The 27,159-nt window shown below is 51.5% G+C and overlaps 3 protein-coding genes across 3 annotated transcripts in view; 2 read left to right on the top strand and 1 right to left on the bottom strand.

The window, feature by feature from the left end:
• The window catches only part of RGS3 (regulator of G protein signaling 3), a gene marked incomplete at its 5' end in the record, with an annotated part of 163,344 nt that extends 157,092 nt beyond the window's left edge, over window positions 1-6,252 (bottom strand). The window contains one exon of the mRNA XM_080819968.1: window positions 6,058-6,252. Within this exon, the coding sequence (XP_080676094.1) occupies window positions 6,058-6,111 (54 nt within the window). The remainder of the gene's footprint in view (window positions 1-6,057) is intronic.
• Window positions 1,846-17,324, top strand: ALAD (aminolevulinate dehydratase). The gene is made up of 12 exons (XM_080819978.1): window positions 1,846-1,926; window positions 7,859-8,044; window positions 8,932-8,982; window positions 9,455-9,551; window positions 9,887-10,022; window positions 10,144-10,227; window positions 10,317-10,405; window positions 10,683-10,738; window positions 10,853-10,940; window positions 11,026-11,112; window positions 11,629-11,758; window positions 12,359-17,324. Exons 2-12 carry the CDS (start codon window positions 7,932-7,934, stop codon window positions 12,418-12,420), a joined length of 993 nt encoding a protein of 330 aa, XP_080676104.1. The 5' UTR covers window positions 1,846-1,926; window positions 7,859-7,931; the 3' UTR covers window positions 12,421-17,324.
• Window positions 17,325-23,007: 5,683 nt separating this feature from the next.
• Window positions 23,008-25,631, top strand: HDHD3 (haloacid dehalogenase like hydrolase domain containing 3). Its single transcript, XM_080820158.1, has 2 exons — window positions 23,008-23,253; window positions 24,575-25,631. Exon 2 carries the CDS (start codon window positions 24,735-24,737, stop codon window positions 25,488-25,490), a length of 756 nt encoding a protein of 251 aa, XP_080676284.1. The 5' UTR covers window positions 23,008-23,253; window positions 24,575-24,734; the 3' UTR covers window positions 25,491-25,631.
• The last annotated feature ends 1,528 nt before the right edge of the window (window positions 25,632-27,159 follow it).

The raw sequence follows: 27,159 nt of genomic DNA, 5'->3' as shown, positions 1-27,159 counted from the left end.
GTAGCTCAGTGGTATAAGCCCCTGCCTTCGGCTTGGGTCATGATCTTGGGGTCCTGGGATCGAGCCCCGCATCGGGCTCTCTGCTCAGCAGTGAGCCACCTCCTCTCTCTCTGCCTGCCTCTCTGCCTACTTGTGATCTCTGTCAAATAAATAAATAAAATCTTAAAAAAATAAAAATAAACAGCATGACCAGCACCCTAATAAGCCCCTGTGGCCTCCCCCTGTAGACACTTCCTGTCTTCCCCAATGGTAATCGCTATCCTGACTTCCAACAGCACAAGTGAATTTTGCCTGGTTTGTATTTCATATAAACGAAATCATACAATATGTATTCTTATGTCTGACTCCTTTTGCCTAACATAATGTTTAAGATTTATTCATATTGTTGCATTCACAATACTTTTTGTGGATAAGACTGAGAGACGAAGGTAAAATGGTTTTCAACAACTTGGGGTCGGGTAGAGAATGGAAACAGGTCTTTCCGCCAAGAATAAGAGAAACATGTGAAAAACAGATTACACCAAACACCAGCATTCTTAAATTTTTCACCCTTTTTGGGTTCTCTGAGGTAGATGGTCCTAATTACGCTTAGTTACCAATAAACTCAGATGGAACAGGTGTCATAAAAGAAATGAGCAGGGAATCCAAACTAACCCTATGAGTTGAAGGAAACTAGCAGGCATTGCAGAGAAACTCCAGTGTGACATGGGGCAAATTATTTAATCTCCCTGGAGACTGTCTTCCCAGTCTGTAAAATGAGGATAGTAACATAGTTGTCATCAAAATTAAATAAGTGAATGTAAAACGCATGGTACTGTCCCTGACTCAAATGCACAAAAAATATGACTTCATTTCCACCATTTCCCTTATTTGACCACAGATCAGAACTCTAGTAGCTGGAAATTACACAGGTCATATTTCCCTAGCACGCATTAAGCCTTTGTGCCGCTTTAACTTGAAATGTAAAGAGGTATAAAACAGGTTTGGAGTACCAATTTTGAGAAATAAAATCTTAGAGGAAGTGTAATAACCAGCCCACTGGCCTCTTCAGCAAGTCAGAGTCAGTTTTTCTCCAATCCCTGATGCATCTTTATAAAGGCATTCCTCGGTTAGGGTACTGATCTACACCCCTACTTCACCCCCCCAATACTACTAGGTTACCCAAGCCCCAAAAGCCTCACCAGTTCCCTCCGGCCCCTGCACAGACTCTGCCCAAACCCCGCACAGCCCAATAGTCAAATTTTGCGCTGTACCCATCCTAGGTCGGTTTGATGCCCCTATCAGACTCAAGAGCTTTTCCAGAGTCTTTCACATCACATCTCTCAATCCATGGCACAGAGCTGGCCCTGAGTAATTACTCTGGAATTAATTTTCTCTGAAAACCTGGAAGGCAGCCTGGTGCTGAACTCAACAGCTTTAAAATACTCAGTCTGCAAAAATGAACTTAGCTATTGTGTTAGGCATTAAGGTGTTGTTTTAATGTCCTTGACACCCGATTATTCTTTCAACAATTAACCACCGCCAAGTATGCGCTAGGCTGGGAAGAGGAGGACGCCAAAGCGTGTAATCGCCTCTGAGCCCGACTCACAGCGACCCCGCCCGCACCGCCCCTGCGCCCAAACGTGGGCTCCGGTGGGCCTTCCGCCGCTCAAGTTCTGGCCCCTAGAGGGGCGGGGCGCGGACCCGCCCGCCCTTCCGCACACCCGATTGGCCAGGCCTCGAGGGGCGTGGGCGGAGCCGCGGCCCGAGTTGACCAGCCCGCGGGCAAAGTGCCCGCAGGGGGTGTGGCTTGCGCGCTGGTCGGGGCGGGCTGCAGGGGGGGGGAGCTGTTTCCGGTGAGCCGCCCCGCCCCCACGTGGGCCCCGGGAGACTAGAACGCACTACGGTGGTGGCGGGAGCAGCAGCTGGGAGCCCTTGAGGAACCAGGTGAGTGGGGAGCGGACTCGGGGAGATGGCGGACTTGGAGGAGGGGACTGTGGCACCAAGAGTCCCTTGTCCCCAGGTCCCAACGTGCCGTGCGCGCCTGAAGCGCTGGCGGTGCAGCCGGGGACAGAGTCCTTGTGGAGCCCCCGTTTGGAGTCTTAGATTGCCCTGCTGCAGCCGGGATTGGGGTCCCCGCGTAGCTGTACGCTTGGGGGCTCGGCTCTGGGCTCTGCCTCCCCTCTCTGGGGTCCACTCCCTTGGAGACGCCTAGTGCATTCTCCATCAGGACAGAGCCCAAGTGCCTCGAAGGACGGGGGAGGGAAGTGGAGGCAGTAACAGACGCTTTGTGCTAGACTTAAACATAGGTCACATCCATTGGCCTATTATCTACAGCAGACCTTGAGGTCCGTTCAAGTCGCCATTTACCAGGTGCAGAAACTGAGATCGCTCAGCTAGAAAGTGACAGAGTCAGGATTTGAACACACGTCTGCAGAATCCAAAACCTATACGCTTAGCCATCAGGCTGCCAATTGCAGCCAAGTCCAGAGTCAACATTCTATTTCCTTCCTCCCCCACCCCCCTTTCAGCCAGAGTTCTCCACAAGCCCACCTCTGCTGGTAAGCACAGCTTTGAAATCTACTTGAAGTATCATGGTGGGTACTGAGAACTGGGCTTCTGAAGACCCTGATTCTAGCCCCAGATCTGCCGCTGACCTCTTCTTGCCTGATCTTAAGCTAGTGTCTGCCTTTCTCTGAGACCAGTTTCACCATCAATTTCAATGATGTAATCAACAAGCTTTAAGGATCCTCTTAGCCCAGATGTTCCAGGAGTCTGGAACTGGCAGATTCTCCCTATAGCTCCAGGGGGCTAAACCCAGAAAAGGTTAGGCTCTTCAAAGCTCTAGGTCAAGGCCTGGGTCTCATGCTTCTCTTTAACCCCTGTATCTAGCATTAGGGCAGACCCAGGGTAGAGATTCAGGAAATGCGGGTTGAATAAATGGAGTTAGTTGATCCCCTTTCAGAACTGCCTGACAGCTGCTATCCTGGGCCCTTCTGGGGCTTTGGATTTCTCAGCCCTGGTCACCTTCTACCATAGGTGGCCCTCCTGACTGCCTCCTCCCCAGCTAGCAGCCGGGCCTGCCATAGTTGGCAGCAGCTCCCAGCCGTCTGCGCCAAGAGCACAGCCTCTGAAATCCTCAGCAGGGCACAGCATGATAGTGGTGGTGGGGGTGTCGTTCAGGCCCTGCAGCTCCTTCTAACCCTCCTTCCCACAGTGGCAGCTCTTGGGTCCCAACGTAGTTACTCCCAGATTGGGGAAGTTGCCTTCTAAGGAAGGAGATAACCTTCATAATCAGTCTGCAAACCTGCCTCTCTCACGAAGCCATGCTTGACCCCCGGAGACACACGCCCCTCCCATAGATAGCATCTAGTCCACCCCTCTGCCTCTGCATCTATCCAGGTTAGTTCTCACCACCGAAGCTGCTGGAAGGCAGGGACCCCACCTGAGATATCTGGGAAGGCCCTGTGGCGGCGCAAGTTTGAGAGAAAGTTCTCCCTCCTGGGAGTGGAGCAGAAGGCACAGCTGTGTGGACTTGGGGTAGGGGGTGTTATTTCCAGCTCCCTTCTGCTCCTTATGATAAAAGTAGCTACATGTTCACTGGGCTGCTACCTGATGCCAGACACGTACCTCCTATCTCTAATCTGATTTCTGCAGCTTTGCAAGTTGATAGTATCATTCTCATTTTATAGATTATGAAATAAAGATTCTGAAAGGCCAGCAGCCTTGCCCAAAGTCACACAGCACAGAAAAGACGTGGGATTGTGTGACCCCGAAATAATGTTCTTTCTGCACCGCCCTGTCCTGCCTTCCAGCTAAGCTAACCTGTTCTCATGTGGGTGAGCATAGGTGCTGGGTCCCATGGTGACTTGCTGCTGTCTTCAGTGAGGTGTCACAGGATTGTAGCTTGGAGGCTCCCTTAACTTGGAAGAAACGCCCCCTGAACCCAAGTGTGTGGAAATGTCCCAGTCTTGAGGGACTGTTTGCAGAGCAGAGCCTTGGCATGGATTTGGCTCTGCAAATAGGTAGCTCTGGCTCAGGGCAGTTTTATTTATTTTATTTATTAAGTGCCTGTTGTAACAGAATGACTATGTGTGGTTGAGGTGACAGGGCACTGGACTTGAAGGCAGGAGGTTCATGGTCAAGGCCAGCTCTGCACCCGACTGACCGCTCAATGTCAAACAAGTCCTGTTGCCTCTCTGCACCTCATTTTCCACTTGAGAATCTTAAGAGATGAAGAGGATTGGTGATTTTCAACATTTTAAAATTTTTCTCAGCACTGACACCCATTTCTCAAAGCAGATCTCTCCCTAAACCCCAAAATTAAACAAATGCAAGTAGAATTGCCCTAGTCAAGCCTCCTTCTCACTCTCACCCTTCTCCCTTGCCCCTCCCTTGCCCACCCCCACCCCCATGGTAAAACTGGGGCTGCGAAGCTCCTAGGCAGCCCTGCTCTGCTGCTTCTGATAAGCAGGAGGCCTGTGCTCACCCAGCCTTCTAAAACAGATGGGGAGCTGAAGCCACTAGAATGCAGCTTTGGATTCCAGAAGCCAGGGTCCTGCTATAAAGGTTGTTCTCCAGGAAGTGAATCAGAGGCACGTTCAAAATCCAGCTTGACTCTCCAGAATGACATGGAGCAAGTCACTTAACCTCTCAGAGCCTCCATTTCCTTATCACGGAAAGTTGGAATGGTCTCTGCAGTGAAATGAGATAATACATATAAAAGTACCTAGTCCCAGGGGCGCCTGGGTGGCTCAGTGGGTTAAAGCCTCTGCCTTTGGCTCAGGTCATGATCCCAGGGTCCTGGGATCGAGCCCCACATTGGGCTCTCTGCTCAGCAGGGAACCTGCTTCCTCCTCTCTCTCTGCCTGCCTCTCTGCCTACTTGTGATCTCTGTCACATAAGGTAATTAATTAATTCTCCATCTCTCCCACCCACAAGGCGGATAATAGAGGTAGAGGTAGAGAGATGCTTGCGGAACCAAGCGTTCATCAGGATTATGGGGTATGGTAGATAAGACCCTGTACTCATTGTCTAGAACAGATTCAATTTCGGGCTCGTTTGCTCACCAACTGTGTGGTCTTGGGCGAAGGACTTAACCTCTCTGAGCTGAGCTAACCCCTAGCGGACCCAACCACCAACATTGCACAAAATGGGCACTCAGGACTTTCTGTCTCCCAGATGACTGAATGCTCATCTGGGGGTTGGGACACCTTTGGGGAGGCCTGACTTGCCTCTGTGTCAGATGATGTGGCTGGCGCTGGGAGGCGGGTGTGGTAGGAGGGTGGGTCCCTGTGTGGCTCCTGATAACACCAACCCTGCCAAGGAGGAGGATGGATAAAAATGGGCCCCTGAGCTGCTTGGGAGGGTGCTAAAGAGGCCCAAGAGACTGGAGAGAAAGGCCTTATCAGTGTGCTAGGGGACCCCCATTCCCCACTCCCTGCCTGGGAGATGACACATCAGGCTCACAGGCCTACTGTTTTAGCCTCTTAACTCACTAAGTGTAACCTTGAATAAGTCCTTGCCTTGAGGTCCCATTCATACAAAGAGACACCGGTGGCTCCTTTTCCCCCTACTTGGCTACTGGGTATCTCCCCAGGCACCTCCAGAAGCTCAGCTCCCACCCACCCTCTTCCTGCCTTGTCTCTGTCTCCATTGCCCTCTGGGTCACACAAGCTCAGAGCCTCTGCCTCAAGAGACTGCTTCTTGGCTGCCTTAAGATGGCCCTTCCCTTTCCTCCCCTCCCCTCCCCTCCCTACTCCTTCTCAGATGTCTGTGCTCCTTGGCTCAGCTCTGCTCTGCCTGCAAAAATTATCTTCCTAAAGCCAGGCCTTGAGCAGGCCACTCCCCCACCCCCTCCTCATCTTCCCTGTCCTCAAGTCTGGCTTCCTCTTGTCCCCTCCCTCCCTGGAACACACATCACCTTTGCCTCCTCAGTCCTCACAGCAGCCCACAGCCCGTTCCTCCTTCTCCACCTTGGCCCCTTTCTTCCCTTCCTGAGGGAACACTCTCCCCTTTTCCTGTGCCAAGCCGAACCCACTCATCTGAGAAACAAAGTTGAAGCCACCCCTCCCATACCTGGCCTTCATCCAACAAGCTTCTTCCAACCTCCAAACTCGCCTTGGGACTCATGGTTCACTTGGGGCAGCTCCTGTCTGAGACAGCCTCCAGCAGCCCTACCTGCCCAGGCGGGTAGGGCCTCGAACTCGCGTGCACGGGTGCCTGGCAGGGCCTGGTACGCAGTAGGTGCTCAAGAAACATGTGCACACCCCAGCTTCCTTCTGTCTTACATTCGGTTGTTTGGCACTTAGGGTGCATTGTCTTGTACTTTATGTAGTTAAATATTTACCCCGCGGGCGGGGTTGAGGGGCAGGGGAGTCCAGGAATGAGCTCACTGCGGGCCATGCCCTGCAGAAGCTCTGTCTCCTGGAATGAGCTGAAATGTATCCACAGAGAGCTGTTATGTAAGAGAGATTATGATCTGGGCAAGAGAAGCTTCAGCAGGAGAGGGAAGGGGGGCACCAGATAGGAGTTAGGGGTGAGGAGGTGGTGCAGAGCACACGAACATTTTGGATAAAGGGCTTTTGGATAAAGGGCGGAAAGGGGGGGGCCGGCAAACCAGAGAGCGGCCAAGTGTGGCTGGTGCTTGGGGAGCGGCAGGGGGCACTCAGGCTGGAAAAGATGGCTGCCTATGGTCCCCCTCTAGGGGGTCTGTCTGTCTGTCAGGCCCGTGCTATTTAATCCTCTTAGTGTGTGTTGTGCTGTACAAGAAGTCTCTGTACCAGGTGTTAACAGTGCTTTTCTCTAGAGGTAGAATTACTGGCAATTTTTCTCTTGCTCCTTATCTAAAATTCCTGCCAAGCACACGCACATTTTTCATGGAATGAACAAAGTTTTAAGTGTCAGCTTCTCATACTAATCTCCAACCCATCACAGATTGATTTTTTTTTTGATAGAATATTTTTTTTAAATTGTATTAGGGGCGCCTGGGTGATGCAGTCAGTTAAGCATCTGCCTTTGGCTCAGGTTCTGATCCCAGGGTCCTGGGATCTAGCCCCACACTGGGCTCCCTGCTCAGCAGGAAGCCTGCTTCTCCCTCTCCCACTCCTCCTGCTTGTGTTCCTGCTCTCACTGGCTCTCTGTCAAAAAAAATAAAATCTTAAAAAAAAAAAATGTATTGGGTTGCCTGGGTGGCTCAGTGGGTTAAGCCTCTTCTTTCAGCCCAGGTCATGATCTCAGGATCCTGGGATCAAGCCCCACATCGGACTCCCTGCTCAGCAGGGAGCCTGCTTCCCCCTCTGTCTCTGCCTGCCTCTCTACTTGTGATCTCTCTCTCTGTCAAATAAATAAATGAAATCTTTTTAAAAAAAATAAAAATAGGGGCGCCTGGGTGGCTCAGTGGGTTAAGCCTCTGCCTTCGGCTCAGGTCATGATCCCAGGGTCCTGGGATTGAGCCCCACATCGGGCTCTCTGCTCAGCAGGGAGCCTGCTTCTCCCTTCCTATCTGCCTGCCTCTTTGCCTGCTTGTGATTTCTCTCTCTGTCAAATAAATAAATAAATAAATAATTAAAAAAAATAAAAATAAATAAATAAAAATGTATTGAATTGCTAGAGAAGTGTAATTTTAGAAAAAGAAACCATAAAAAGTAAAAGCTAAAATCTTAGATTATTTGATTCTGATAGCTAAGAAAGTTTCCAGAGGGGCCTATGTCCCTTCCTGTACTTAACCTTGTCACAGACCAGCAGGGATTGGCCAGCACTGGCCAGAGAGCGGGGGAGACAGGAGTTGGGAGGAGCACAGGCGGGGTATGGGACCATCTCCTGGGGACAGGGGCCGTGTCTCACATGCCTCTTGTTGCTCTCTGCCTCCCCACCCCAGAGCTGAGCGTGCAGCCGACGCCCCAGGAGCCCACAGTGCCCACCAGCCTGCCTCCGCGTTGCCCCTGCCCGCCATGCAGCCCCAATCAGTTCTGCACAGTGGCTACTTCCACCCGCTGCTTCGCACCTGGCAGGCAGCCGCCACACCCCTCAGTGCCTCCAACCTCATCTACCCCATCTTTGTCACGTGAGTCCCCGGGGAATGGTCCAGGACTCTGATCTGCCAGGGGTGTGTGTGTGTGTGTGTGTGAGAGAGAGAGAGAGAGAGTTAGTTCAGGACAACAGTCTTCAGACCCAAACAAATCTTGAAAAGAGCTCAAGTCTTCCCACTTGGAAAATAAGGATTATAACCCTGGCCTGCCATCCTGAGCTTTTGCGAGAAGACAGAAGCTGAGAAGGCATTCTGTAGATTGCAAAGAGCTATGTACATGTCAGCGGTGGCAGTCATGATTACTCATAATAGCAGTGGCTGACATTGAGCACTTGCTGTATACTGAGTACTGTGCTAAGCAGCGTACATGGATTATCTCTTTCAGTCCTGACAGTTGTCATGGGAAGAAAGTATGGATAGTATCCCTTAGACTGTCCTCTCCACGAGGGCAGGGATTTGTGTCTATTTTGTTCACTTTATGTCTCTAGAGAGTAAATAGTACCTGTGCATCATAAGCACTCAGCATTCGTTGAATGAATGAACGAACCCACCCAAAGACAGATGAAGGGCCTGAGGCTCAAAGAGATGGTACAACTTGGCCAAGGTCACCCAGCCAGCAAGTGGCTGGGATCGCAGGCAAAGAGAGCCTTCTGACTTCAGAACCCCAAGTCCATAGCCACTTGACTCCTTCATATGATTAGTGTTCTTTTAGTCCCGTTGCCTCTGTTGTCACTGTCACTCTTGTTGTTCCTATTATTTCAGGCCCTGGGCTTGGCCAGGCAGGGAACCAGACACTGGACCCCAGCCTCCTTCCTCCATCCACCCTCCCATCTCCCCAGCCATCCCTCCCAGTCACTCCCTCACCACTGGCCCTTCCCACAGCTCCCAGTCCATAGCCCACCCACACCCCCCCACTCTTTCAGGGACGTTCCTGATGATGTACAGCCCATCGACAGCCTCCCAGGAGTGGCCAGGTAGGAGACGTGGTGGGGAGGGCCAGGGGAGGATGGAGGGAGAGAGTTCCCAGCTGGAGGTGTCAGGAAGCAGACCCAAGAGGTAGAAGATCTGGAGAAGCTCACTTGAGCTCCCTCCGTAGAGAAAAGAGTTTTCTCAGGGCCAGAGTTAGAAGAGGCAACCACATAAAGGAATGAGCTACCCATTCATCACCAGAGATGTCATAGCAGAGTCTTTTGCAAAGGAGAGCCGAGCTGCAAATGGGAGTTCAGTAAGAACCTTCCACAGCTAAGTTCCATAGCTCTGCTTCTGGGGGCCTCGGTTTTCCCATCTGTTTGGTGGGTGCATTCCCACCCCTCTCTGTACCGTGAGACTTGAGCCCTCCTGGTGCCGTGTGCAACTTGGCTCTTAACAGCGTGGGAGGTGGTGAGGTGCGGGGAGCCTTGCCTGCCACCTGCTTCATTTCAGTCCCTCTGCTCCCCCTCCACACAGGTATGGGGTGAACCGGCTGGAAGAGATGCTGAAGCCCCTGGTGGAAGAGGGCCTGCGCTGCGTCCTGGTCTTTGGAGTCCCCAGCAGGGTCCCCAAGGTGGAGAATCAGAAGCAGAGTTCGAGGGGAGGACAGGGAGGGTCGGGTGAGGGTGAGCTGAGCTCACACATGGACCGTGCCCTCATTACAGCCTTGTGCTGGCCCTGGGGCGTGGGTGAGGGGACATGGCCCCTGCCTGATGACAGCACCCGCGTAGGGACAGAAAGCTAAGTAGGGGTGTGACACCCTGACTGGACGGGTCAAGTGCCCTGTGCAAAAAGGGGACAGTCCTTACTGCGTCCTCGTGCAGGAAGCTGGTCTCCATGAGGTCTGGCTCCTGCTTTTCTAGGGCCTCACATAGCAGACGTACCTCTTTGTCCTTCCCCTGCCACTAGGATGAGCGGGGTTCTGCAGCCGACTCTGAGGACTCCCCGGCTATCGAAGCCATCCGCCTGTTGCGCAAGACCTTCCCCAGCCTCCTGGTGGCCTGCGATGTCTGCTTGTGCCCCTACACCTCTCATGGCCACTGTGGTGAGCTCCCTCCCTGCACCAGCCCTGCTGCAGCTGCACCCCCCACCCTGCCTAGTCCTCCTCCAGGGTGGATGGGCCAGGGACTGAGATGCTCCCCCAAAACCAGCTGTCTGTCCTGCAGGGCTGCTGAGCAAGAATGGGGCATTCCAGGCAGAGGAGAGCCGCCAGCGGCTGGCAGAAGTGGCACTGGCCTACGCCAAGGCAGGTGAGTGACCCATGGGCAGAGAGGAGGAACTCCGGGTCAGAGTGGATAGCAGGCTCCCGGGGTTCTGAAGGCCACCCTCTGCCCCTCAGGATGTCAGGTGGTCGCCCCGTCGGACATGATGGACGGACGCGTGGAAGCCATCAAAGAGGCCCTGATGGCCCACGGACTTGGCAATAGGGTAGGGGCGGGGAGTGTGGCGAGGGGTGGGGGGGAAGGCACGGAGAGAGTCTGGACCAGCCCTGCCCCTACACCTGCCTAGAGTCACGGAAGTGAAAACAGCCCTGTACGGGGCCTTTGAGATTCATCTCAACCTCCGCACTTCACATGGGAAAATCAAGGCCCAGAGCTTTAATGGGACTAGACCATATTCATTCTGCTTCCCAGCCTACAACCTTCCTCTCCCTGTCCCTCCACCCTGGGATGCCTGAACCTTGACCCCCGTTGTCTCCCCATAGGTATCAGTGATGAGCTATAGTGCCAAATTTGCATCCTGTTTCTACGGACCTTTCCGGTGAGTGGGGATTCGCAGGGGTCTGCTTTCAAACCCCTCACCCATTCGCCCAAAGCTGGACACCCCCCCCCCCCCGCCGCTCCTGCCCCCTCGCTGATGCCTCCTGCTTCCCAGGGATGCGGCTCAGTCCAGCCCAGCTTTTGGAGACCGCCGCTGTTACCAGCTGCCGCCGGGAGCACGAGGCCTGGCCCTCCGAGCTGTGGTGAGTGACCAGAGCTTGTGCCCACTGGCTGGGCCATTCCCATCTTGCCTCCTGGGCGCTCCCCACACAGTATTTCAACCCTTAGGCCCGGGACGTACGGGAAGGAGCCGACATGCTCATGGTGAAGCCAGGAATGCCCTACCTGGACATCGTACGGGAGGTGAAGGACAAGGTGAGCAGGCAGACCAGAGAGAAGCCGGGGCCCGGGGAGAGGAGTGAGTTTGTCCGCAGGCTCTGGGATCTTAGACTCAGAGACCACAGACTCTCTGGGTTCCTGAGCAAGAATCCTACCACCACGTCCCTGCGCAGGAACCATCAAGGGCATCTGCCCCAGGGCTGGCTAGAGCCTTTGAGCTGGGCTTTCCCAGTTCAAGAGTGGGGCAGCCTGGAGTGCCTGGGGGACTGAGTCGGTTGAGCATCTGACTCTTGGTTTTGGCTCAGGTCATGGTCTCAAGATAGTGGATTGAGCATCGGGCTCTGCACTCAGCAGGGAGTCTGCTTGGGATTCTCTCTCTCCCTCTGCCCGACCCCTCTCTAAAGTAAATCTTTAAAAAAAAAAAAAAAGACTGGGCCTGGCTGCCAACAGTAGTGACACTGAGCACTGGGCTCCAGATGCTCACAGGTTGGGGAAGGCGGAAGGGACACGCCCCGAGGTTCCACCTGTCTGCCCACCCCTGCTTTTCGGCAGCACCCTGAGCTCCCTCTTGCCGTGTACCACGTTTCCGGAGAGTTCGCCATGCTGTGGCACGGAGCCCGGGCCGGGGCGTTTGATCTCAAGGCTGCTGTTCTGGAGGCCATGACCGCCTTCCGCCGCGCAGGTAAACAGGCTAGGCTGGGGTTTTCTGACCTGTGCCATGGGGCTGATGGGCACTTTGTGGGGAAATGAAGTCATGAGACAGCCTGGAGTCTTATGCCTGGAAGTACCAGGAGGGGCCATGGAGCTGCAGGAACGAATGTGCAACGGTGAAGAAAGCAGAGCCCTCGGTGACTTTTTTGGTGTTGAGACCTTAGCCAAGCCAGCTGCGTGCACTCAGTGTCCTTGTCTGCAAACCGGGGACCGAATAGCCGAGGCATGTTGTCTGGAGAACTGCGGGCAATGAGACGTGTCATGGGCATATGCTCATCACTCCACAGACAGGAGCCGGTGGTGGTGGTGTGCACGCAGCACAGGAAGGGCCCTTACGACATACTCATTTCTTCCACTCTGTGTTTTATACATTGGCAAACTGAGGGCCAGCAAGAGAGAATGACCTGCCCAGGGTCACACAGCACGCGGGCTCAGCCTTAACGTTGTGACGCCCTCGAGCTGTGCCTCTTCATGGTAGCCGCCGGCCCCCTCCTTGGCCCTGGACTCCCTGAAGGTGTGCCCAGAGCTGATGCCCGGCCCCTTCCCGCTTCCTGCTTCTGTCCCCCCACAGGTGCCGACATCATCATCACCTACTACACGCCTCAGCTGTTGCAGTGGCTGAAGGAGGAGTGATGGCGGCCGTGCACGAGACCAATAGCTGGAACTTTTTAAAGGTCCCGGGGCATTGGAGAAGTGAAAACCAAAGTAAATGCTGCTTTAGAACTGTGCCCTCACACCCTCTTCCTACTCACGTGCTGGCCAGCGCCCAGCAGCCCTGGGGGCTTTCTGCCAGCCTATACCCTCTCACCATGTGAGCCTCCCAGGCTCCCCCAGCCTTCCCCATCCCTCCCCTGGCTCAGCCCTGAGGCTCACCTCCACCATCCCAGCTCCTCCTTTTGGTGTGGCCTCAGCTTGAAAGCCTCCAGGAGGTAAGGGCTCAGGCTTGGTGGGGCCTCACAGAGGGGCTTGGAGCATTAGGGGTAGAGGAGGGCAAGTGGCATCTTGTATCATAAAAAGCTCTGGAAACCCCGAGGCCTCTGGCAGCAGAGCTGGGTACCGGGACAGAGGCCTAGAATGACATCTCCAGGTTTAGAGTTGAGATGTGCCTCGATTCCACTGGAAGGTGATTCCCGCACAGGCTCATGTTGGCAGGCTGCCTGAGCTCTCCTGTTCTGTTCTCAGCCATAGACCCAAAGAAGAGTTACTTGTTAATGAGCAGAAACGTTGCCTGAGGATCAAAATTGAAATGCAAGTAGAGAGTTCCTGACTGTTGGAGAACCAGAAGCCAGAAAGGCTTTTCTGTTGAAGAGAATTTTTGAGAACATCTGCTCGGTGCCTAGAGACGGTGCTGGGTACTGGGATATAGCAGGATGGATCTCAGCCTGTCTGTCTGTGTGGAATCACTGCAGGGAGAACAGGGAGACAGACGACAATAAGAAAACAAAGCAATTACAAATTGTAATTCGTGCTTTGAGGGAAAGAAAGGGGCTTGACAGAATAACCAACCAAGGGTGTCTCTTGAGAGGGTGGTCCAGAAGCCCTCCCTGAGGTTGAGGGACAAGAAAGGATCCTTCCAGAAAGCAAAGGGAAAGGCAGAAGAAGCCGCAAGAATGACACAAACTGTGCAAAGGTCCTGTGGTGGGAGGAGCTTGGCAGAGCTTCTGGGAGTGGGGTGAGGAAGCAGAGGGTGGGTGATAGGACTGGCGGTTGGAAAGGTAGGCTCTGCAGGTCTACCTGTAGGAAGCTCAGTCTTACTTGGCATTGGGTAGAAAGCGATCTGCAGGATTCTTAACTAGAAGTTATGTGTGTTCCACTCTTTCACGCTCTGCTGCTGTGCAAAAAGGGAAGGGTAAGCAAGAAAGAGACTGGTTGGGAGGCTCTTGGAGACCCCACAGAGCATCGACAGTGGCCTGGACTGGGGTGGCAGTGGAGAGAGGAGGAAGTAGATGTATTCAGGATATGTTCTGGAGACAGAATGAGCAAGTTTTGCCTGAACTGTTAAGTCCAGGGAACAGGAAGTAACAAGGATGACCTCATGGGTTTCTGGCTTGAGCCCCTGGATGAGTGCTTTCTTCCAAGACTCACATCATGTCTCCCGTAGTCAAAGTTAAGGCCCTACCTAAAGGGCCCACCTGCAGAGTGACAAATCCCAAATCTAGGGCCAAAGCAAGCTCAAGTCCAACCTTAAGCAGTACAATCCATTTTAAAATGTAGAATTCTTAACTCCCAGCAGAGCTCCTCTAGTCAGACCAGCCCCTCTGGCTCCCTGTTGTCTTCCACAGAGCTGCAGCTGACTGGGGTCCTGATCTCACCCTGTCCTCAGCATTTGGGGAGGTAGCCAGTCAAAATCAGGGCTTGAAGAGGCATAAAGCTTCACCTTCTAAGGAGCCTGAGCCTGGAACTCCCACCTGGAGGCCCAACACTAATTGGAGATGAGCCACTGATGGGCCTCAGGGCTCTGACCAGACCAGAATGTTCAGTCATGTTAGCTTCTTAGCTTTTTGTCTCCTGGCCGTTTGGCCCCCCGGTCCCTGAGCTCATTTTTGGTTAGTGTGGAAAGGGAGATTCTTCAGGGCCATCCCAGACTCATCATTGCCAAGCTAATGTGCAGCGTGGTTCTTGTAGGCGTAAAGAGACAGGATACAGATCTTGCTCTTTAGGTATAAACCCCATGGAAGGCAGACAGCTGCATGTGACCAGACCCCCAGAAGTAAACGTTAAGTGGACTGAGGAGGAGTCCCCTGAGGAGAACCAGGAGGCAGATTGTGTCACCAGTGACGGGATGACAGGTGCTGTGGAGGAGGTCACCAGGACCTGACCGGGTTTGAAGGATCAGAAAATGCTTCCCTGAGAAGCTGTCATTTAAGCCTTGACCTGAGGGATGAGCAGCCAAGCTAAGAGCATTCCTGGAAGAGGGAACTCTCTAGAATGAGCTAGAAGAACACAAAGCAGATGTGGTTGCAGCAGAGTGAAGGATGAAGGAAGAGATGGCCTGACCTGGAAAGGGAGAGAGACCAGGCCCGAACTAGGCAGGGCTCAAAAGCCATGTTTATGGAAGATGGGGAGCCTTTCCAGATTTTATTCCAAGAGAAAAGAAAGCCATTTGAAGGATTTTAAGCAGTGGAACAACTCACTCTGATTTTGCGTTTTATGAAAACATTTGACAGCACTGGCGAAGTGCAGATGGGAAAATGTGTAACCTGGACTCGAGTGGTGACTTTAGGGTGGGAGGAGGTAGATTAGATGGAAAGGATGAACTTGACTTGAGTCCTGGTGGCTGGTAGGACATATACTAAGATGGGAAAGCTTGGAAGAGAGGGTAGAGTGGAAGTCCTAAATTTAGCCTGGGTCTGCAATGAGGGAATTGTATTTAGAGAGCTTATGACTCACCTAAGGCCCCTCAACTAGTTTATGGCAGAATTGGGTCCAGAACCCTGTCACTGAGCCATCAGAGCTAGGATTTGAACCCACATAGTTCAACTCCAAGGCCTCTACACTTAACCACTGTGCCATACCATCTCCCAATAAACAGTTGCCAAATTAGGGACCTAACATGATGCTGTTATAATGGGGTATACCAAGGGCTGAATTGCCTCAGGCTTCATGGTCTCTGTGACGTGGCACCCTCTGGAGTCCGGATTTGTCACTGGCGATGCCAGTCAGTGTTCCGGCCCCCTGTTTTGTGTACAGAGACAATGACCAGGCAAGCAAACTGGAAGGGTGTGGGCGGTCCTGGGGAATCTAGTTCCTCCTCAGTCCCTGTCTCCTGCTGCATGCCCTCCTCTCACTAGTGGTAATTTTATGCTTGTGCAGAACACAGCTTCCGCAATTGGCAAGGCATATTCTCAGAATTCCAAGCATCACAGACACCTGGGGAGCATTCAGGGTCTCTCAGTGAGACTTGACTAGTTACTGTGATGTGCCTGCTTAGACAGTAGCTTGTCTGTTTCTTGCAGCACCTTCCTGGAGGCCACAACAAATAGCCATTACATTTCGCTGACCTCACATTTTTACTATGACCCCTAAAACTATAGCCTCGGTGGCATACGGCTGAGGGTCCCAACAAACAGGCATTTTAACCACCACTTTACTACCAGTTTCCCAACTAGGAAAGGAGGAATCCTGACCTGCTCCATACCCCACATGGACTCTGCCAGTTCCATGAATTAGGGCCTGTGAGTTGCCACACTATATTCTATGGTTCCACATATTTTGCAAGTTGCAGACATCCAATTCAGTAGCAAAAAAAGGAAATGATTGACTTTGTAACTGGACTTCAGTAAGGTCAGGTGTGGTGGGGTTAAAGGCTATTATGGAGGCTGTGTCCCTTCCTAGTTCTTACATGTTTGTCTCAGCTTGGCTTTATTCTAAGATGGGCTTTTGCCACTTGACAGCCACATGATCTTTATGACTTAGAATCCCAAAGAAAGATCTTTTCCTGTCATCATGACAAATGTCTGGAGGTCTCTGATTGGCCCTGCTCAGGTCACATGACCAGCCTCTTCAGTCACTGTTAATCCTTGGCATGTGAGATATGGCACCATAATTGACCAGGTCTGCCTCATTACCTCATTACACAGAAGTCTGGTGGAGTCTCCAAGCTTTGCAGGTCCCCTTTTCCTGGAATGCCTTTCCCCCAAATCTATGTGGCAGTCTCCTTTTTATTGCTAAGATTATGGCTTCCTCATTGCTTCCTCAAAAGCCCTACCCGGTCAATTTAAAGTCATTCCGCAGTTACTCTGTATTAGTCAGGATTCAAATTCAGTAGTCATAACAAGTGAAAATAATGATAGTTAAGATGGAAATGTTTCTCTCCAAGCAGTCCAGATCGTGTCAGCTACATGGTGTCCTGGGTCCTGGTTCCTAACTTGTTCTGTCTTCCTCAACACATCTTGGCTTCCATCTTGTGGTCAAAGATGGCGAATCCAGTTCCCACCTTTAGCTCCTCTCTTCAGTCAGCAGAAAGAGGAGAGTGGCAAGTGGAGGGCATGATGCTTCTTTATAAGGTCACAACCTGAAAGTTGCACATAACACTTCTGTCCATATGCTCTTGTCTGACCTTATCACATGGCCACACCTAGTTGTGGTGTGGGTGTTGGGAGCTAGAGTGTAGTGAGGCAGCCATGCGCTCAGCTAAACCTCAGGAGTTCAGTTATGAAGGGAAAAGGGTAGGATGGAGATAGGGCCAAATGGCTTCCCCCACCACGTGAAGTTTCATAACCTCTACAGAAACAATGGTCAGAACATCAAAGAGGTCTTTAGAGATGTCTAGTTCAACACTCAACACTCGTTGTAAAGAAGGGAGACAGATCCAGAAAGGGAACTTGTTCAAATTCACACAAGCCAATGACAAACCAAGTCTGAAATTCAGGTCTCCAAACTCCATGTGCAGTGCTCAAACCCGGGGAAGGGATCAGTTTTAAGGGGACTTCAGCTTTTTATGTGTTATCTTAGCTTCAGATGCATTTTTATAGTCATATATCTAACAAAGATATATTCAATGCTATTTGTGTCAATAAAAATAAATAAAAACATGACCAATGCATATATGAAAAAGCATTCTCTCCATTAGTCAACAGAAATTCAAATTAACACCACAATGAGGGGCCCCTGGGTGGCACAGTGGGTTCAGCGTCCGACTTCGTTTTAGCTCAGGTTGTGATCTCAGGGTCATGAGGTTGAGCCCTGGGTTGGGCTCCATGCTCAGAAGGGTGTCTGCTTGAGATTCTACCCCTCCTGATCACTCTCTCCCCCTCTAAATAAATAAATCTTAAAAAAAAAAAAAAAAAGCTGGGCACCTGGGTGGCTCAGTGGGTTAAGCCTCTGCCTTCAGCTCAGGTTCCTGGGATCGAGCCCCACATTGGGCTCTCTGCTCAGCAGGGAGCCTGCTTCCCCCTCTCTCTCTGCCTGCCTCTCTGCCTACTTGTGATCTCTGTCTGTCAAATAAATAAATAAAATCTTTAAAAAAAAAGGTACAATGAGATACCACCATACATCCATCAGAGTGCCTAAAGTTTTAAAAAGAGACAATGCCAACAGTTGAGAATGTGTAGCAACGGGAACTCGGGCATTACTGGCACAACCACCTCAGAAAATTGGCCCTGTCCACTGAAGCTGAACATACGTGTAGTTCATGACCCAGGGGTTCCACATGCAGGAATTCACCCAACAGAAATGTGTGCCTGTGTTCACCCAAAGACACGCATAGCCAAGAACGTTCCTAGCGACGTTTTCTGATACTTGCGATAACCAAAAACTGGATAACCCAAATGCCCATCAACGGTAAAAGGTGGTGGGCAGCCTGGCCGGCTAAGTTGACAGAGCACGCAACTCTTGATTTTTGGGTTATGAGTTCAAGTCCCATGTTGGGTGTAGAGCTTACTTGAAACACACACACGGGGCACCTGGGTAGTGCAGTCGGTTGAGCATCCAACTCTTGGTTTCAGTTCAGGTCATGATCTCAGGGTCATGGGGTCAAGCCCAGCATAGGCTCCCAGCTCAATGTGGAGTCTGCTTGGGATTCTCTCTCCCTCTGCTTCTCCTACTTGTGTTTCTTTCTCGCAAGTATATAAATCTTTAAAAAGCACATACACACAATATGGGGCACCTAGGTGGCTTAGTCAGTTAAGTGTCTGGATCTTGGTTTCTGCTTGGGTCATGATCTCTGGGATCGAGTCTGTGTGGGGGTTCCCTGCTCAGCAGGGAGTCTGCTTAAGGATTTTTTCTTTCGGGCGCCTGGGTGGCTCAGTGGCTTAAGCCGCTGCCTTCAGCTCGGTTCATGGTCTCGGGGTCCTGGGATCGAGTCCCGCATCAGACTCTCTGCTTGGCGGGGAGCCTGCTTCCCCTTCTCTCTCTCTGCCTGCTTGTGATCTCTCTCTCTCTCTGTCAAATAAATGGATAAAATCTTTAAAAAAAAAAAAAAGGATTCTTTCTCTCCCTCTGCCCCTCCCCCTACTCATTCTCTCCCCCGCCTCTCTCTCTGAAATAAATTTTTTTAATAAAGCAAATTCTAAAAACCACACACAGGGGCACCTGGGTGGCTCAGTGGGTTAAAGCCTCTGCCTTCGGCTCAGGTCATGGTCCCAGGGTCTCGGGATCGAGCCCCGCGTCGGGCTCTCTGCTGGGCAGAGAGCCTGCTTCCTCCTCTCTCTCTCTGCCTGTTTCTCTGTCCGCTTGTGATCTCTGTCTGTCGCATAAATAAATAAAATCTTTAAAAAAAAAAAAAATAAAAATAAAAATAAAAAAAAAAAAATAAAAACCACACACAATAAAATGTGGTATATCCATATAATGGAATGTCATGGGTAGAATGACCTACAGGTACACATAGCAACATGGATAAATCTTTTTTTTTTTTTTTAAGATTTTATTTATTTATTTTTCAGAGAGAGAGAGAGAGAGCGAGCACAGGCAGAGGCAGAGGGAGAAGCAGGCTCCCCACCAAGCAAGGAGCCCGATGTGGGACTCGATCCCAGGATGCTGGGATCATGACCCGAGCCGAAGGCAGCTGCCTAACCAACTGAGCCACCCAGGCGTCCCAAATCTTTTTTTTTTTTTTAAGATTTTATTTATCTATTTATTTGACAGAAATTGCAAAAGAAAGCATGAATGGGGAGGAGAGGGACAAGCAGGCTCCCCTCGGACCAGGGAGCCCAATGCAGGGCTCAATCCCAAGACCTTGAGATCATAACCCGAGCCAAAGGCAAACGCTTAACTGACTGAGCCACCCAGGTGCCCCCATGAATACATCTTACGAATAAAATTTGAGTAGAAAACAAGACAGGGACGCCTCCCTCTCTCAAATAGAAAAATAATTAAAATATTATTTTAAAAAGCAAGGCAAAGGAGTGTATGCTGTATTATTCCATTTATAATCCATTCAAAAACAAGTTAAACTATGTAATTAGAAGTCATGATGGTGTTACCCTTTGTGGGGGTAAAGCAAGTAGAAGTGGACCAGGTTTCTAGGGTTCTAAAAATGCTTTTTCTTGGTCGGACTACTAGTTGTAGGAGTATGTTCACTTTGTAAAAATTCAAGGATATGTAAACTTGTTTGCACTTTTCTCTATGATATATTTTAATATGTTAAGTAAATGAAAATTTTAAAGTAAAGGGAGATGTGTCTGTTGGCCCCAGCCCGTGTTTACTTATATAAGAGAGTATGAGATTCTCAAGGGCAAAGCCCTCATATAAGAAACTTGGCTTCCTCAAAGAGAAGTGGACCAAAGGCAGTGTTCAGTAAAATGACATGGCAGGTGTCTTCAGGAGCAGTCATGAGGTCCGAGGCCACACAGGGTAGATCAAGGGATAAAAACCTCCAAGAAGAATTCCTGTCATCTGACTTAGGGGAGAAACTATACCCATTAAGTGTGTCCATTTTTTTTTTAAAGTAAGCTGTATACCCAGTGTGCACCTTGAACTCATGACTCTGAGGTCGAGAGTCACACATTCAACCAACTCAGCCAGCCAGGCGCCCCAAGTGTACCCATGTTTGAACTGGCAAATCAGAAAGAAGCTTGTTTTCAGAATAGTGGGGACCTGTCATTGGCTTTCCTGTGACAGTCAAATCAGGGTCACAACTCCAGAGGGCACACTTGCATGGATTATAATGGACTTGCCAGCCGTGTTCAACAGGTGCCTGGGGTTGAGATAGTTATGTGACCAAACCAAACCCTTAACCTCTCAGGAGACGTAACTATCTGAAAAGAATCGTCTTCCAGGGCTGGGCAGATGGACAACACAGGTGAAGGGACGTGGGAGATACAGGCTTCCGGGTACGGAGTACGTCACAGGGATGAAATTTACAGGAGGGGGAATACTGTCAGTGCTATCATAATAGTATTGTATGGTGACAGATGGTAGCTATAATTGAGAGCAGAATGTATAAAAGAGGTTGAATCACTATGTTGTACACCTGAAACTAATGAAACACTGTGTGGCAACTATACTCACATAAAAATTTGTTTTATTATTACTATTCTTTTTAAATATTTTATTTATTTACTTGGCAGACAGCACAAGTAGGCAGAGAGGCAGGCAGAGAGAGAGGGGGGAAGCAGGCTCCCTGCCGAAGCAGAGAGCCCGATGCGGGACTCTATTCCAGGATCCTGGGATCATGACCTGAGCCAAAGGCAGCGGCTTAACCCGCTGAGCCACGCAGGCACCCTATTATTACTATTTTTAAAGTAATCTCTACGCTCAGTGTGGGGCTCAGATTCGTGACCCTGAGATCAAGAGTCCCATGCTCTACCGACTGAGCCAGCCAGGTGTCCCTAAAAATTTTTCTTAAAGAATCATGTGGGGTACCTGGGTGGCTCAGTTGGTTAAGCGTCTGCCTTCGGCTCTGGTCCTCATCCCAGGGTCCTGGGATCCAGCCCTGGCGCAGGGCTCTGCAGGGGTCTGCTTCTCCCTCTCCCTCTGTGTGCTCTCTCTCTCTCTCAAGTAAATAAAATCTTTTAAAAAATAAATAAGAATCATCTACTTCTCAAAGAGCTTTTTCACATGCTCTCACTTAACCTTGACATAAGGATGCTCTATTTATATATGGAGGAAATTAGTTTCCACGGACAAAGTTAATTACATTGGAAATTAACTTAGAAGCTGCCCTGGACTTCAGCTGGAAATTATTTTGTTTAATCCCCCCATTTTGCAGATTGGAGACTGAGCCCCAGAGAGGAAAAGAATTCAGTGAAGGGTGCACAGAGAGTCAGGTGGCAGAACTGGGACCAGAATCTGAGGGGTTGGTTTTAGGTGACCCTGGAATCTGAAATCCTGGGTCATTTAGGTCAATTTAGGAGACCCTGGAATCTCAAACCTTCTGTTCTGTGAAACGCAGCTGGACCTCTGACCTCCCATTCACCCTTTCCACTCCCACTTGTAGGAATCCTGCTTGGAATGAGTTTTGGAGTCAAGCTCTCCTTTGCTGGCCTAAGGCCTGTGACTCCACACTTCGTATTTTCTCCCAGGCCTGGGCCCACTGAGGATGAGGCAGTTCTGAATGAAATGAACAGACCAGTCTTAGAATATAGGAGGAGGTTTTGCTTAAAAGGAAGGGAGGGGGGATGGGAAGAAGGAAGAAAGAAATATATGCATGTTTGTGTGCTCCTAGGAAAATGGCATAATGACCCAAAGTGCCCCCTGCAACAGCCCCTGCGGAGTGAGTTGGGGGCCAGAGGTCCGCCCTCCTCTCCCCATCTCCTGGGTCCACCGCCCTTGCTCAGTAAGCAGGCTGGGGCCCCAGCACCTTTGCTCTTCTCATTTACCAACCTGCAGTACCCGTCCTTAATCTTCACCTGGCTGCCGTCCAGATCTTTGCCCCTCCCCTAACCTTCTGATCCAGAGGCACCACACTGCTCTCGGCGCCATTCTGATTTATTGCCTTTATAGTATTCATCGCTATCTGAAATCTTGTATATTTACTTGGTCTGTGTCTACCCCTTTCGGGTTCCATGAAAGCAGGAATCCCGTCTTTTTTCCCACCCTCGGGCACAGAGCAGACAGATGCTCAATGAGAAGTGAGTGAGATTGGGCTTTCGCTTTTTACTTTGTATTTTAAAACAATTTTGAAGATGATTATTTTCATATCAAAAGAGAAAAAAAACAGCTAGTTTACTGCAGAGGACTCTACCCTCAGCAGAATGTCTTGGGTTACTAAGTTTCCAAATGAAAGCAGTTATTTCCAATACTAACTGGAGACTCAAAACAGAGGGGCAGGGCCTTGCCCAAGACCACACAGCACTCAGCAAGCCAGGCCGGGACCCCGATTCCCTCGTTCCCAAGTCAGCCTAGCACTTCTCAGGGGTGTCTGGATCCGAGGAGGGCGGAGGGGTCTGGGAGGAGAAAGGAGAAAGCGCAGAAAGGAGGGAAAGAGAGAGACGGCGAGAGCGGGGCAGGCAGAAAGGGAGGAGAGGGTGCAAGGTACCCCAGAGATACGGGGTGCAGAGCGGAGGAGGCGGGACAGGCAACAAGAGGGTGTGGGTCTCACGCTCTGGCAGAGAGGGAGATGGAAAGGACCGGAAAGGCGGGTGACCTAGGGCGCCAGGGGCGGGGTGGCAGGTGAGGGTGCGACGGGAGGGAGCGGAGTGGGCTGTAGCAGGGAAGAGACAAGGGAACAGGGGGAGGAGGCGAGGGGAGGACGGGCCCGGGGCGGGGCCGTGAGGGGAGGGGCCATGAGGGGGCGGGCCTCCTGCTCCGTCGGGGCTGCAGAGCGCCTGCGCAGCTCTCCCGAGCCGGCGTGCGGCTGCGGCTTCCTCCGGACCCGCTTCCTTGCGGTTCAGCTGGGCCCTGATCCCGGGAGGCTGGGGCCGGGGGTCCTCGCGGAGCGGTCGGAGCGCGCTGGAACTGCGAAGGGGCCCCAGGAGGCAGGCCGCAGCCACGTCACGCCCAAGGTCATGCTGCAAACGGCACCTGTAGAGATGTCGCTCTAACAGCGGGCTACCTGGACTTTGTCGCCATCGAGCCCTGGAGGTGAGGAGGAAGGCCGAGAAATTCAGGCTTGCAGCCCAGAGGCTCAGCCCCGGCTTCCAGAAATGGAAAACGCTGTGGGTCGGGAGCCAAAGCTCTTTGCTCTAGTCTTAGCTGTGCCAGTGACTCCCTGCGTGGCTTTAGCTGGGCCTCCATCTACCCACCAGGAAAGTGAGAGGGTTTTTGGATGGCTCTCCCTAATTTCCAGATTGACTTAAATTCATTTCCTTGTCAGACTTCCCCCACGGATTGCCCCTAGATTCACCAGCCACTTCCCTTCCTTAGCAGCAACTTGGCTGTATTCTGGACCCTCAGGTTTCAACTAGCCTGAGATTGTCTGGAATCAACTGTGTGGGACAAGAAGCTGTATCCAGTCCCTGAACAACAGGCTGAGGACTTGTTTCGTGGGCGTTGAGTCAGTAATCCCTTTACTGGCTCTCCACTTAGGCAGACCTTGCTACCTTCTGTAAAGACAAACCCGAGGCTTAGAGACAGGACCTTGCTGCTCTGCCTTTGGCCCTGTTCTGTGCCAATCTACCCAAATCAGATTGTTTTAAAAACCAAATTTGTCTAAGCATGATGCAGTAGAAGGGAGCACTGGCCTGTCTGGAAGTTTGGGATCTGGTGCTGGCTGTGCACCTTAGGCTAGGATCTGCCCCTCTGGCTCAGTCTTCCCTGATAAACAAGGGGTCTGTCACATGGTCTGCAAGGGCCCTATGTCTTTGGTATCATTAACAATAGTAATAACAATCATAATTGTTTCTTTACCTTGACCACCAAGGCCCTGCCACAGCAGGTCCTGTCTACCCAAAGCAGCAGACTTGCCATTGACCTACCTCGGGGCCTTTGCACTTGCTGTTTCTAGTTCCAGTAACACTTACCACCTCCATTTTCTGCATTTTCTTCAGATCTCCACTGAAATTTGACTTAGGAAGTTCAACACAAATTAGATGGGATCCCTGGGTTTATATCCTTATGGCACATGTTGACTTTGTTATACTTCACTGTTTGTATACTTCTTTGTCTGATATCTGTGTCTCTTATTCTTTAATGTGTGTAAATGGCAGGAGGGCTGGAAATCTATCCTGTTCCCTAGCATCTGGCACATAGTAGGTACCCAGAAATTTGTGGAATGAATGGATGATCTCATTTAATGTAACAATCATGTGAGGTTGGCACATCGTGTTCCTCTTCAGTCAGGAGACAGAGACTCAGAGAGTGACACTCCTAGGGTCACACAGTGAGTGGGCGGTGCCAGAATTTGAACCCAGTCTGTCTCTGACTCCAAAGCCTGAACTTCCACCTCACTGCCGTCTCCTTGCAGGATCTTCTGCTGTGAGGAAGTGCCACAGCTCTGACCCACGAGGCCTGGAGAGAGAGGACCTTTAGGTTGTGTGTGCAGGGTGGGGCGTGGTCTTGTCTGGCTCAGTTTCTCTCTAGCCACTGGCAGACTCGGGGTGGACTTGCCCCCCTCTGACAGGCCCATGGCGCATCGGCTACAGATACGACTGCTGACGTGGGACGTGAAGGACACGCTGCTCCGGCTGCGCCAGCCCGTGGGAGAAGAATATGCCACCAAGGCCCGGGCCCATGGGCTGGAGGTGGAGGCCACCACTCTGGGACGCGCCTTCAGGCAGGCCTACAGGACTCAGAGCCACAGCTTCCCCAACTATGGCCTGAGCCAAGGCCTCACCTCCCGCCGGTGGTGGCTGGATGTGGTCTCACAGACCTTCCACCTCGCGGGCGTTTCAGATGCCCAGGCTGTGGCCCCCATTGCTGAGCAGCTGTACGAGGACTTCTGTAAGCCCGGCACTTGGCAGGTGTTGGAGGGGGCCGAGGCCACCCTGAGAGGGTGCCGAAAACGAGGTCTGAGGCTGGCGGTGGTCTCCAACTTCGACCAGCGACTGGAGGGCATCCTGAGGGGGTTGGGCCTGCGGGAACACTTTGACTTTGTGCTGACCTCTGAGGCTGCCGGCTGGCCCAAACCTGACCCCCGGATTTTCCATGAGGCCTTGCGGCTTGCTCAAGTGGACCCGGCAGTAGCAGCCCATATTGGGGACAGTTATCACTGTGATTATAAGGGGTCACAGGCTGTAGGTATGCACAGCTTCCTGGTGGTTGGCCCAGAGCCTTTGGACCCTGCAGTCAAGCGTTCTGTACCCCAAGAATGCCTCCTCCCCTCATTGTCCCATCTCCTGCCTGCCCTTGACCGCCTGCAGGGCTCACCTCTGGAACTCTGAGTCTGATGAGGGAAGTGGCTCCAGCAAACTCTGGAGATTGAGAGCGCCTTCCTTCCTGAGATCTGGCCTTTGCCCCTCTCCTTCTGGCGTCCAAATGCGCTCTGATTATAAAGCCATGAACACGGGCCTTTGAGCCCTGCTTCTCGCCTCTGCCGTGGTTTATTTATCACACCTGTGTCTTTCCCACCCTCTTTGCCTACAAGATTCACTGAGGGCCCAGTGACCTTCAGAACCAGGCACATTCAAACTTTGTTTTAGCAGCAGGGCCCTTTTGTTATGGGAGATCTTACTGGAACCCTAATATACAAAACAGCAAAAGCAAGAAACTTTTAGGGTCGGAACAGGTTCTAGAGCCCCACAGTCGGGCTCTGAAGGCTCTTCAAGTTCCCCCGGGAAGCAGGAGATCAGAGGAGCTTAGTTTGGAAAACTTAGTTTGGAGAGCTAAGCTATGCTGTAGGGATATGTTCTCTAGGACCATATAGTGTAAGCAAGGTTTCAGCCAAGGAGCTCCCCAGTTACATCATGAGAAGAAACATCATTCATGCTGGCCATGTTTTAGTCCTTTACACACATGTATAACCCTCAGAGCTACCTAATTGGCAGAGGTATTGGGACCCGCATTTTATAAGTGAGAAACATTCGGAAGTGAAGGAGCCTGCCTAAGGCCACAGCTCGTATGGGAGAGCCCGGGTTCCAATTTAGGAGTGCTGGACTCCAAAGCCCTTGGCTTGAGCACTGACTTGAAGGAGAGAGCTGTGTCCTTGAGACAGTGCAGTGGAGATCCTGGGAGACCAAGGAAGGTGTTCTACAGGAGGCCAGTTTTGAAGGGCACCCCGGTGCCCTTCATAGGTGTTAGCACGGAGGTAGGAGAGCACAGGGAACAGGGACCGGAGCTTGAGGTAGCAGGAGTGTAGGACACATGGGGGGAATGACTGGAGACCCAAGAAGCAGGCTGGGTTTTAAAAATTCCATGTCACTGGGGCGCCTGGGTGGCTCAGTGGGTTAAAGCCTCTGCCTTAGGCTCAGGTCGTGATCCCAGGGTCCTGGGATCGAGCCCCGTGTCGGGCTCTCTGTTCGGCAGGGAGCCTGCTTCCTCGTCTCTCTCTCTGCCTACTTGTGATCTCTGTCTGTCAAATAGATAAATAAACTCTTAAAAAATATATTTAGTATATGTGCTGCCGAAGCGAGCACTTAAAAAATATATTAAAAAAAAAAATTCCATGTCACTTCCTGCCTCTCCCCTCTTCACACTCCTGTCCTCTCACACCTGCTTGGTGTTTACCAGACTCTTCTATTCCTTGCCTATTGCCAGGCACATACACGGTGTGTTCTGGTGCCAACAGCCGGAGAGGGCTCCAGAGTGGCCCCGAACTGCGGTGACATTCAGTGGGCAGAGGAATAAGACGCATTCCTGTCAGGAGGGCCATGAACTACAGACTGAGGGGTGCCTGAGTTAGATGGGCAGTTTGGGGAGCAAGGTGTGAGGGGGGCCTTCGGGTGCTGAGTAAAAAGATGGGCTTTGACCCAGGTTTCTGGGCAGAGTCTGTGCCCATGTGAGGGCAGGGAGGCTCTTCTCAGACTTAGCCATACTTCCGGGTCTCTCTTCCTTGGGCTTGGTGCAAAGCCCAGGTGACATTAATTCCCAAGTACCGGGCAGTGAGGACATGGG

The sequence above is a fragment of the Martes martes genome, assembly GCF_963455335.1.
Source record: "Martes martes genome assembly, chromosome: 12".
In the NCBI taxonomy this organism is placed as follows: Eukaryota; Metazoa; Chordata; class Mammalia; order Carnivora; family Mustelidae; genus Martes; species Martes martes.
The sequence above is the reverse complement of the archived record's forward strand: the minus strand, read 5'-3'. Positions and strand labels throughout refer to the sequence as shown.